This window comes from Salmo salar, chromosome ssa18 (genome assembly GCF_905237065.1).
Source record: "Salmo salar chromosome ssa18, Ssal_v3.1, whole genome shotgun sequence".
Lineage (NCBI taxonomy): Eukaryota > Metazoa > Chordata > Actinopteri > Salmoniformes > Salmonidae > Salmo > Salmo salar.
In genome coordinates this window covers 59,539,935-59,552,567 of record NC_059459.1, presented here as the reverse complement: position 1 = coordinate 59,552,567, position 12,633 = coordinate 59,539,935, and the positions used below count along the sequence as shown (strand labels likewise).

General features: G+C 42.9%; 1 protein-coding gene across 6 annotated transcripts; it reads right to left on the bottom strand.

The window, feature by feature from the left end:
- Positions 1–7,211: 7,211 nt before the first annotated feature.
- LOC106577589 (DNA damage-inducible transcript 4-like protein) lies at positions 7,212–11,077 on the bottom strand. 6 transcript variants are annotated; one of them, XM_014155776.2, is made up of 3 exons: positions 11,035–11,077; positions 9,855–9,977; positions 7,212–8,462 (listed from the first exon to the last, which is right to left on the bottom strand). In XM_014155776.2, the coding sequence occupies exons 2-3, from the start codon at positions 9,943–9,945 to the stop codon at positions 7,972–7,974; spliced, it is 582 nt and encodes a 193-aa protein (XP_014011251.1). In that variant the 5' UTR covers positions 9,946–9,977; positions 11,035–11,077; the 3' UTR covers positions 7,212–7,971. The 6 variants fall into 6 exon arrangements, with proteins under 6 accessions (XP_014011251.1, XP_014011250.1, XP_014011249.1 ...); XM_014155775.2 differs by having other exon boundaries at positions 10,971–11,065; XM_014155774.2 differs by having other exon boundaries at positions 10,992–11,065.
- Positions 11,078–12,633: the final 1,556 nt, after the last annotated feature.

Here is a 12,633-nt window from a genome sequence, read left to right as displayed (position 1 = left end):
AAATCTCTCTTAGGCACTGATCTCAGAGAGGTTTGAAATATAATTCAGCCTCTGCTTACGTTGTAAACATGTAGCTCCTCTAATTATTGTACTTGAAACGTAATATGTCTGACATTGTGAGGAATTTAGACTGTATTTGCCACAAATGGTTGTTGTTTAAAGGCTTAGGTTCCCTTATATTGGTGGTGTGGTATGTTGATGAACTGACAGTAAACCTTACTGTCTAGAAAGTACATTCATTAGATCGAGTAAGAGTTATGAAGTATTTACATTTACATATGGCAAATAAACTTAAAACTAGATAGTTTGCAGTCTAGTTGGTGCATTTCTGTCATATCGAATGAAACAGCTGATTAGAAATAACTTACAACTCTGTACAATTTCAGAGAGTAACACATACCAGCGCAATAGGCAATTGTTTAACTCCATGTTCTATCATTAATCTGGAGAGGCGGTATTCTGAACTGCTTTGAAGCTGAGGTGTTGTAGGGTGTTTGGGGTTGTGTGTTGTGAGCTGTGTATAGTGTTTGGGGCTGTGTAGTTGTGTGTTTTGGACAGCGTGGTTGTGTGTTTTGGACTGTGTGGTTGTGTGTTTTGGACTGTGTGGTTGTGTGTTTTGGACTGTGTGGTTGTGTGTTTTGGACTGTGTGGTTGTGTGTTTTGGAGTGTGTGGTTGTGTCACGTCCTGACCATAGTAAGATGTTATTTTATATGGTAGAGTAGGTCAGGGCGTGACAGGGGGTGTTTTTCTATGTTTTGTATTTCTATGTTCATGTTCTAGTTTTGTATTTCTACGTTTGTTTTGTTTGGGATGATCTCCAATTAGAGGCAGCTGGTCCTCGTTGTCTCTAATTGGAGATCAAATCAAATCAAATATATTTATATAGCCCTTCTTACATCAGCTGATATCTCAAAGTGCTGTACAGAAACCCAGCCTAAAACCCCAAACAGCAAGCAATGCAGGTGTAGAAGCACGGTGGCTAGGAAAAACTCCCTAGAAAGGCCAAAACCTAGGAAGAAACCTAGAGAGGAACCAGGCTATGAGGGGTGGCCAGTCCTCTTCTGGCTGTGCCGGGTGGAGATTATAACAGCACATGGCCAAGATGTTCAAATGTTCATAAATGACCAGCATGGTCAAATAATAATAATCATAGTAGTTGTCGAGGGTGCAACAAGTCAGTAACACAAAAGTGTCAGTTGGCTTTTTCATAGCCGATCTTTGAGAGTATCTCTACCGCTCCTGCTGTCTCTAGAGAGTTGAAAACAGCAGGTCTGGGACAGGTAGCACGTCCGGTGAACAGGTCAGGGTTCCAGCAGGTCTGGGACAGCAAGTCTGGGACAGGTAGCACGTCCGGTGAACAGGTCAGGGTTCCATAGCTGCAGGCAGAACAGTTGGAACTGGAGCAGCAGCACGGCCAGGTGAACTGGGGACAGCAAGGAGTCATCAAGCCAGGTAGTCCTGAGGCATGGTCCTAGGGCTCAGGTCCTCCGAGAGAGAGAAAGAAAGAAAGAGAGAAAGAGAGAATTAGAGAGAGCATATTTAAATTCACACAGGACACCGGAAAAGACAAGAGAAATACTCCAGATGTGACAGACTGACCCTAGCCCCCCGACACATAAACTACTACAGCATAAATACTGGAGGCTGAGACAGGAGGGGTCAGGAGACACTGTGGCCCCATCCGATGAAACCCCCGGACAGGGCCAAACAGGTAGGATATAACCCCACCCACTTTGCCAAAGTACAGCCTCCACACCACTGGAGGGATATCTCCAACCACCAACATACCATCCCGGGACAAGGCCGAGTATAGCCCACAAAGATCTCCGCCACGGCACAACCCAAGGGGGGGCGCCAACCCAGACAGGAAGACCACGTCAGTGACTCAACCCACTCAAGTGACGCACCCCTCCCAGGGACGGCATGGAAGAACACCAGTAAGCCAGTGACTCAGCCCCCGTAATAGGGGTAGAGGCAGAGAATCCCAGTGGAAAGAGGGGAACCGGCCAGGCAGAGACAGCAAGGGCGGATCGTTGCTCCAGCCTTTCCGTTCACCTTCACACCCCTGGGCCAGACTACACTTAATCATAGGACCTACTGAAGAGATGAGTCTTCAGTAAAGACTTAAAGGTTGAGACTGAGTCTGCGTCTCTCACATGGGTAGACAGACTATTCCATAAAAATGGAGCTCTATAGGAGAAAGCCCTGCCTCCAGCTGTTTGCTTAGAAATTCTAGGAACAATTAGGAGGCCCGCGTCTTGTGACCGTAGCGTACGTGTAGGTATGTATGGCAGGACCAAATCGGAAAGATAGGTAGGAGCAAGCCCATGTAATGCTTTGTAGGTTAGCAGTAAAACCTTGAAATCAGCCCTTGCCTTAACAGGAAGCCAGTGTAGGGAGGCTAGCACTGGAGTAATACGATAAATTTTTTTGGTTCTAGTCAGGATTCTAGCAGCCCTAACTGAAGTTTATTTAGATCATACTTAAGTCGTTTTTTTTTCCACCTGGTGTTGTGGGATCTTGTTTTTGTATTGCTCTGTAAAGCCTGCAGAACGTGACGTTTATTGTTTTTGTATAGTGTTCTGAGTATAATAAATATTTATCATGAGCACTCAACACGCTGCACCTTGGTCTACTCCTTACGACGAGCGTTACAGGTTGTGTGTTTTGGACTGTGTGGTTGTGTGTTTTGGACTGTGTGGTTGTGTGTAGTGAGTTTAGTAGAGTGTTTTTGGCCCGTGGGTAGTTTAGTGGTGTGTTTTTGGCCCGTGGGTAGTTTAGTAGAGTGTTTTTGGCCCGTGGGTAGTTTAGTGGTGTGTTTTTGGCCCGTGGGTAGTTTAGTGGTGTGTTTTTGGCCCGTGGGTAGTTTAGTGGTGTGTTTTTGGCCCGTGGGTAGTTTAGTGGTGTGTTTTTGGCCCGTGGGTAGTTTAGTGGTGTGTTTTTGGCCCGTGGGTAGTTTAGTGGTGTGTTTTTGGCCCGTGGGTAGTTTAGTAGAGTGTTTTTGGCCCGTGGGTAGTTTAGTGGTGTGTTTTTGGCCCGTGGGTAGTTTAGTGGTGTGTTTTTGGCCCGTGGGTAGTTTAGTGGTGTGTTTTTGGCCTGCGTAGTGCATTGGGCCTTTGAGAGGAAAGAGTGAGCGGGATCTTGCTCCCCTGTGTGAGGACCAGTTCTGGCAGACATTTCACTGGTTCAGCAGACAGTCCTCAGCACCAGGATCAGGGAGCAGCAGCTGTGCATGCACGCCGCACTCGCACTCGCACACGCACACGCACACTTACAAAGGCACAGATGCATACAGAGGCAAGCACACGCTGAGACACACACAGAGTGAGACTGCAAAAATAATTCATATTGGGATAAACATAAACGTTTTTGGGATACTGGGCTGTCCTTTTTTTGTAAATCCCAACAGCAGCTGTACAAGACTGAGTGAAGGACTGAACAGTGATTGGGCCTGATTGTGATGGAGGAGGTATTGGCAACTGTACTAGTGCACATCGAGCTGCCTAACAGAGTGAGAGCCTGATGATCACTCAGGAAAAAGAGGAGTGTCAGCACCACCGGTAGAGAATAGTTCTTTACCGTGCCAATGGGCAATTTGCGAGCATTGAGCACCAAAGGCTTTTTAATGCGGAACCCAGACAGACACATCTTCCTTTGTTCACAGCTAAAATTGAAGGATTTTGATGGGGATTTTTTATATTATGCTACTTAGATAAACTCTTAAGGGTTAACTCAAGCTAGTACAGTATTTCCATGTGATTCTAGGGGCGTCATTGAAAATAATTTGTTCTTACCTGACTTGCCTAGTTAAATAAAGTTTAAATAAAATAAAAGTCTCTGAATCTCATTGAGTGGCCCAGCCAGAGTCCGGACTTGAACCCGATCGAACATCTCTGGAGAGACCTGAAAATAGCTGTGCAGCAACGCTCCCCATCCAACCTGACAGAGCTCGAGAGGTCCAGTAGAGAAGATTGGTAGGAACTCCCCACATACAGGTGTGCCAAGCCTGAAGCGTCATACCCAAGAAGATTCAATGCTTTAATGGCTGCCAAAGGTGCTTCAACAAAGTACTGAGTAAAGGGTCTGAATACTTATGTAAATGTGATATGTTTTTGATTGAGAATAAATTAGCAAAAATTCTAAAAACCTGTTTTTGCTTTCTCATTATGGGGTATTGTGTGTAGCTTGATAAGAAAAAAACCCGATTTAATCTATTTTAGAATAAGGCAGTAGTGTAACAAAATATGGAAAAAGGGTCTGAATACTTTCCGAAGGCACTGTACTTATTGTAGGCCGACATTGTAAATAACAATTTGTTCTTAACTGAATTGCGTAAAGGTAAAAAAAAAAAGTAATTGTAAGATCCAGTCAATGGACTGATCCAAGCCGAGACTGCGTGTGTACATATCAAGTGATATAGAATTACTGTACAGTTGAAGTCGGAAGTTTACATAGGTTGGAGTCATTAAAACTCGTTTTTCAGCCACTCCACAAATTTCTTGTTAACAAACTATAGTTTTGGCAAGTCGGTTAGGACATCTACTTTGTGCATGACACAAGTAATTTTTCCAACAATTGTTTACAGACAGATTATTTCACTTATAAGTCACTGTATCACAATTCCAGTGAGTCAGAAGTTTACATACACTAAGTTGACTATGTCTTTAAACTGCTAGGAAAATTCCAGAAAATGATGTCATTGTTTTACAAGCTTCTGATACGCTAATTGATATAATTTGAGTCAATTGGCGGTTTACCTGTGGATGTATTTCAAGGCCTACCTTCAAACTCAGTGCCTCTTGCTTGACATCATGGGGATATCAAAAGAAATCAGCCAAGACCTCAGAAATAAAATTGTAGACCTCCACAAGTCTGGATCATCCATGGGAGCAATTTCCAAACCCCTGAAGGTACCACGTTCATCTGTACAAACAATAGTACGCAAGTATAAACACCATGGGACCACGGCGCCGTCATACCGCTCAGGAAGGAGACGTGTTCTGTCTCCTAGAGATGAACATATTTGGTGCGAAAAGTGCAAATCAATTTCATAACAGCAAAGGACCTTGTGAAGATGCTGGAGGAAACAGGTACAAAAGTATCTATATCCACAGTAAAACGAGTCCTATATCACAATTTATATATATATATATATATATATATATTTTTTTACCTTTATTTAACTAGGCAATTCAGTTAAGAACAAATTCTTATTTTCAATGATGGCCTAGGAACAGTGGGTGCCTTGTTCAGGGGCAGAACAACAGATTTTTACCTTGTCAGCTCGGGGATTCAATCTTGCAAACTTTCGGTTACTAGTCCAACGCTCTAACCACTAGGCTACCTGCCGCACCACATAACCTGAAAGGCCGCACAGCAAGGAAGAAGCCACTGCTCCAAAACCTCCATAGAAAAGCTAGACTACGGTTTGCAACTGAACATGGGGACAAAGACCGTACTTTTTGGAGAAATGTCCTCTGGTCTGATGAAACAAAAATAGAACTGTTTGGCCATAATGACCATCGTTATGTTTGGAGGAAAAAGGGGGAGGCTTGCAAGCCAAAGAACACCATCCCAACCGTGAAGCACGGGGGTGGCAGAATCATGTTGTGGGGGTGCTTTGCTGCAGGAGGGACTGGTGCACTTCACAAAATAGATGGCATCATGAGGCTGGAAAATGTGGATATATTGAAGCAACATCTCAAGACATGTCAGGAAGTAAAAGCTTGGTCGCAAATGGACAATGACCCCAAGTATACTTCCAAAGTTGTGGCGAAATGGCTTAAGGACAAAAAAAGTCAAGGTATTGGAGTGGCCATGACCTCAATCCTATAGAAAATCTGTGGGCAGAACTGAAAAAATGTGTGCGAGCAAGGAGGCCTACAAACCTGACTCAGTTACACTAGTTCTGTCAGGAGGAATGGGCCAACATTCACCCAACTTACTGTGGGAAGCTTGTGGAAGGCTACCCGAAATGTTTGACCCAAGTTAAACAATTCAAAGGTAATGCTACCAAATACTAATTGAGTGTATGTAAACTTCTGACCCACTGGGAATGTGATGAAAGAAATAAAAGCCAAATTCACTCTATTCTGACATTTCACATTCTTAAAATAAAGTGATCCTAACTGACCTAAGACAGGGGATTTTTAAAGAGGATTAAATGTCACGAATTGTTAAACTGAGTTTAAATGTATTTGGCTAAGGTGTGTAAACTTCTGACTTCAACTGTATATACAGGATTTGGCCTTGATAGCGCAAGTTTCATCTAGGAAATGTATCTTTGAGATGTTTGCGCCACTGTAGTGGCCTGGGAGTGCCTGGTTCTGTACAATGTAGGCTCATGTAGATACTTACAGCTGATGATTCCTTTTGACTCATGAGGGAATCACACATTTAACGACCTGTTCCTTACACAACACTAGACACTTAGTGTAACATTCAGTAAATTAATGGAGTCAAATTCATCCAAGCAATCACTAGCCTATGGATGGCTGACATACAAGTCATGACAAGCATGTAAAGGACAGTTAGTAGCCAGCAACTACTGTATATGGGTTAATTATCCCGTAGACACATTGCAAGTGTGTAACCCTATTGCTTTGTGTTTAGTGTGCACAATTTCATTGCATTTAATTGAAGGCCTGATGCATGGTGTAAGTGGTCCTCTCATTTATAGAATACACTGGAAAAAAATATATACTTCACAATGCATGGCACTAAAAACAGATCTTAAGCTTTTTATGACAAGATTTCCACTTCGAACCAAGTTCTGTAGGTTGGGATTATGTTAGGGGTGTATGTTGCCCAATGTATAATTTGTCTCAACATTACAGGTCACAAACAATTTGATCAGAAGGTACTTCAACTGCTATACCTTTGCAATTTGTTTAGTACTGTAGTGGGGGAAAAGGACATACTGAAGAGAAATATAAATGCACCATGTTTCATGAGCTGAAAGATCCACACACAAGCTTATTTCTTTACTTTTGAGCACAAATTTGTTTACGTCTTTGTTAGTAAGAACTATCCCCGTCTCATTCATGGCACCAGAACATGCAGCACAGCTGGCTGTGACAGATTATCCAACATCTCCTGTACAAAAATTACAATTTAATAAGTCTTAGGACATTTAAAATGGCAACCAACTTCAGGAGTGTAGTGCATCTGAACAGATTGAACACATTAACACTTGACAAGTGACTCAAGGTAGGTTTAAAAAGTTTTATTGTCAAAAAGACAAGATTGCCCTTTAACAGGAATCTCAACAAAACAAAAAAATCCTCAGTTGCTTAAACAGCCATCAATTGAGAAAGGTACAAAAAGAAAAAGCCCTGAAGAACCCCATGGAGCTAGGATCTAACAAGTGCAAGAAAAAAAAACGAACATTTCGATTTTTCTTCAACATTATCTAAATGGCAGTTTAAGGCATCCGTCAAGGTTGGAGCCCATCATTGAGCAGCATGTTCACAAGGACAAACATTCAATGGCTCACTAACAAACCCATACCATTCACATACCCTCAATTCAGCATTGAACACCCACATTATGGCCCCCCTGAACTTTTCCAAGTCCTGTTCCTATAGCCTCTAGGTGGGTTTACTTCGCTGCACAGCAGTGGACAAATCTGGAAAAACAGATTGGCAAAGTATGTTCAAATATTGTGAAGTCAAATTACACTAATCTTGTTTAGGCATTAGACAATCTATTACAGTAACCAAGCCTTGTCCATCCATTTTTAATAATCAGTTGTACAATCCTGGACATTGGAACAGACAAGCTGGACAACAACCTTTGTACAACACTACTCATTCACATGACAAACTATTCATACAAAAACATGTAGAAAATAAGACCCCCCCGGGAGTGATCTTAACATTCAGATACTCAAGTGTAGAAAAGCACTGTACATGCCACCCCAAGGACAGCCGACTGAACCATGGTGACCCACCTTCCTCAATTCCCCCTTCTCAGTACTCCTCTACCACGGTACCAGCCAAGGAGGAGTAGAGCTTCTTCTTGATGAGCCGGAAGCCAGGGCTGAGTTTGAGCGCATGCCTGAAGCCTGGAGTGAAACAGGCACCAATGTGCAGGAAGTCCCTGAGACTGGGCCAGGCGCTACAGTCCTGCTTGAACACCAGCGTCAGCTCAAAGGTGGGCACCACGTCTGCGTTGTACACGATGCGCTCCAGCTGCTTACAGCACTGTTCCTGCTCCAGGTGCACGTAGAGTACACAGCCTCGTAGGCCGCACGGCTCGCCCGACGACAGGCGCAGTACGTCGCGCGCTATCCTCAGAGTCAGCTTCTCAGGGACCAGCACCTTAGAGCAACGCATCGTGGTCTTCTTGGCCTGTGACAAGCAGTTCTCAAACATCTTGGCCAACTGCTGGCACGTCCTGTCCTCAGACAACTCCACGTTCAGGTGGGGCTCAGCCAAACAGTGGTCCCAGAAATCCAGCTCTGACGGAAGACAAAAAGACAATAGTTGAGTGCTGTTTTAAAGACAAAGCAAAAGTGCATACTATGGGATTCAGTCAAATACAAGAACATTTGATAAAGTCAGGCGTGTGTAACTTGAGGTGGAGACATGGACCCCCCCAGTGTTAGACAGGCCAATTTGACCCAGTCAATAATATACCATGAGAAATTTGATGATTGGAAATTCCCACTGACATTGCACAGCAGTAAGCTGGTTTATTTCTCCTTTATACATCTCTTGATTTCAATATGGATATGAAACCAGGTACTGGTGTTTGTATACGGTTTCTTGAGTAAGTGGTGTTCTTATCATATCTGTGCAACAGTAGCAGTTCGTTCAATTGGGTAAGTGAAGGGGCATAGACTGTTTCCCCATGACTGAAAGTTTGGGACAGTGATATAGCTAATGATTAGCACAAAGAGAGATGGCCAACCCCATGAGTCTGACCATTTATTTATAACCACAATGCTGAATCAGTTGGGCTACAGATGATCATTCTTATTGTTAACAGACCAGCCTGATAATATGGACCAATTTAAGGGGGAAATTATATTTTAATGGTGTCACCATTTGATTTCCATACATTGGAGTCACCAGGGCTGCATTCAGTATGAAAAAACTAAAATATGCAACAAAAGGTTGTGTTCCACTGCTTAGACATTGCCAGGTCTTAACACCAGGATAGGCATTTGACCTATCAGTTAACCACATGACATAGCAATCAGTCGATGACAGTCTTGTAGCACAAAGGCCTCCCAAAGTGTCATGTCCTCTTCACTGCCTGAATCCACTGATCACCATAATGCATATTGGCGGTTAGGCTTTCACCTATCCAGTCCTCAGGTCAGTGAGAAGGGAATTAAGACTTGAGCCAGAGTCATGATGCATGGACTGTCGTTAACATAACACCTTGTCTGCACTCAATCTTTGTAATTGTCAGGTGAGGTATGGGACAATTCGATTTCGATGTTTCGTAGAAGTTAGAATTTTAACTACAGTACAACATCGACAGTCATTATGCCGTCTGTGTGCATTCAAATCTCACATTGATACATGCCAACAACTTTATTTGAAGAAACGGAGTCCTGTAGGCTAGCATAGAGCATATGATAAAAGATGACGTCATCTTTTGACTTCACCATCCCCTTCCTCCCACCCTCCCTTTCCATCCCTTCCTCCCACCCTCCCTTTCCATCCCTTCCTCCCTTCCTCCCTTTCCATCCCTTCCTCCCTTTCCATTCTTCCCTGCAACTACGCACCAATATTGGAGTAAACAAGCGCTGAATGAATGGATTGGAGAATTTAGAAACGCCCAGTTGCAATATGCCCACATGCACGTATACATCGTATGAGAAAGAGCTCAAAACGCTTACCATTTTCAATACAAGCCTGGTCGTATCTACGGCCAATCAATTCTGATACGCATTCCAGGTTTTTACTCTTCAGTTTGCTTGTAGCAACCATGGCGAGAACCCCTTTGTTCCTTTTTAGAAGGGCTGTAAAAATAAGTATTTTTTTTATTTATTTAGATTTGAGCAATAATTCACAAGCCAACTTCGCATAGCCTACACTTTGATAGCTAGCAAGCATTCGCCAACTTGTCATCAACAAAGCTTATAAGTGTTCAAAGTAAACCAATTTGCATCTAGTTACTGTTGCTAGGGGTGTTCGTAAATTCAATCTGGAGTGCCAGAGTGCGCTCAAATTCAGAGCGTTTCACAGTGGACGCTCTGGCCGAGGAGTAGAGTTGATCCGAGCGTTCTGACCTCAAAAGGCAGCCAAGCACCCAAGCTAACTGGCCAACATTGGCTAACTACTGCCAGACAAATGAGAACACCTCTGACCATTTTAGTCGCTCTAGCAGAACTGGTTATGTTCAAGTTATCCAGAGCGTTGGTGACTAACTGCGCTGCTGACAATTTAATCCTTTTTTTTTTTTGCAGAGGTGTTCGTAAATTCTGCCCTCTGGCACACTGACGAGTGCTTTGAAATCGGAGTAGATAGAGTACATTTATGTACAAGCCCTAAATATGTTTAAAAAACTTCTGTATAACATTTTTTGGTTAGTCCTAATAATGACACAAAGCGTTTGCTTGCAGCGTCACAACACTCAACAAGTATAGAATAAAATAGCTTACCTTGATATAGCTATGTTTGGTCAAAATAAATTAAATATATTTTTATAACTGATTTCTTATAAATATTTTCCCCACATCCAAAGGCTACAAACACACCCCCCACAAACATTAACACTGCCTACAGCTAGAGCAACGCGTTGGGGGTATTTATACTCTTCTCCTAACAGCTCACGCTGCTTTGTCCAATCGGAATCAGTTTATCGTTCTGGAAATTGCTGAAGTTAATCACGCGTTCAAGCAACACACCTTGCGCTTTCCAGGGCTCTCAGAAAACGTCTACCCCGAGGCACATGATTGGCCACGGAATAAATTGCGTCAACCAATAATCAAGGAACATTAATTTGTTGCTACCTGCATTTTTCAATCACTCACGTGCGATAATTCTTCTGTCAAAAAGTGCTAGTAATCAAAGTACCATATTCAACATGTTGTCTCCTAAACGTATGGCTTTCTTGTACGCATCTTTCTTTTCCCCAACGCGGTTAAGTCAAAACCACGCCCCGTTATTCAGAGGGGCGTTCTACTACGCTCCCATTGGCTAGCTAGCGTTGTCTCAATCACAGGCGATCAGCGCAGAGACAGTGACCTTCCAAGGTAGGGATGGAAAGTGTAATTTAACAATTAGCTGCCTACCATAATGCAGGCCTATTATTATTATGTTTGGTAACATTTGCCCATGTATTTATTTTCAGAGTTTCAATGAGTTGTAAAAATGTCTCAGATAACTCTGCTGAATTCCCTCAATTGAAGGTCAGCTAAGTTAACCTAGGCCACTTAACGTTACTAGCTCAGTATTTTAAGTTGTTATATTATCATCAGTAGTCAATTATCAGGTAAAAGCACATACTTATTATTCATAATTTCTCAAATATTTATCAGCTAATCATTCAGTCGACAACGCTATGCTACAGCCATTGAATCCGTCTTTGAGCGTTAAGGGATGTTAATGGCTAGCTCGGTCCACAACATTGTTATTATATTTTTCAATCTTGAAATACAAGGGCAAATGTTATTAATCAGTGACTGAAATTTCGTTCTACGTGATATTCACTTCCGGACTTGGAGAGAGCGCAAAGAGTTGTAGAACGCCCCGTTATTCTGAATAACGGGGCGTGGTTTTGGCTTAACTGCGTTGGGAAAAAGAAAGACGCTTCTTGTACTTCACTGTTCAGAATTTAATGAGATGCGTGCATATCATAGAGGATGATAGAGGCCTCAAGTGGCCAAAAGGTAATTTTCGCATGGGCAGCACCCAGCCCCCAGTAGAGGCACAGATGGAACAATAAGACAGATATTTCACTGGATGTATAAATGTGAAGTATCCGGTTGGCGTTTCCACTCACTACCATATATGGTAGTGAGAGGAAGCCCACTGGCGCGCAGTGGGAGAAGATGGAACGAGATGGATTTTGGCTGATATGCTGCACATTTTCTCATCGATTAAACATTTGAGCTCAATAGTTTTCTGTTCCCAAACTAGAATTTGTTATGAACAGAGTGGACTAACCTTTGTAGACTTTACCCTTTTCAAATGTTTTTAAAAATCACGCTGTTTAGAAGGAGCGCAAAAGCAAATTGAGTTATTGCACATGCGCACCTCACAGAGTAGGAGTTCCGTAACGGAAATATGCAGATTCATACTAGAACGCCCCAAAAGGATATCTCTAGCGCATGCTTGGCTCTGTCCACCTCCTTGCTTGTTCTGCCCACTATGACTCGTTTGTATCTTGGTTAAGTTATACAAATCTTTGGTTGAAGTGTACCCATAAAACCTAGCGGTCAATCATTTTCCCACCATAAATATTTCCCATAGCTCTGTCAGGTTGGATGGGGAGTGTCGCTGCACAGCTATTTTCAGGTCTCTCCAGAAATGTTTGATCTGGTTCAAGTCCGGGCTCTGGCTGGGCCACTCAAGGACATTCAGAGACTTGTCCCGAAGCCACTCTTGCTTTGTCTTGGCTGTGTGCTTAGGGTCATTGTCCTGTTGGAAGGTGAACCTTCACCCCAGTATGAG

Excerpts from the sequence above, each read along its gene's own strand:
- LOC106577589 (XM_014155776.2), bottom strand. The coding sequence starts at position 9,945 with ATGGTTGCTACAAGCAAACTGAAGAGTAAAAACCTGGAATGCGTATCA. Across the intron at positions 8,463-9,854 it reads CCAGGCTTGTATTGAAAATG|AGCTGGATTTCTGGGACCAC; the intron begins GTAAGCGTTTTG and ends GTCTTCCGTCAG.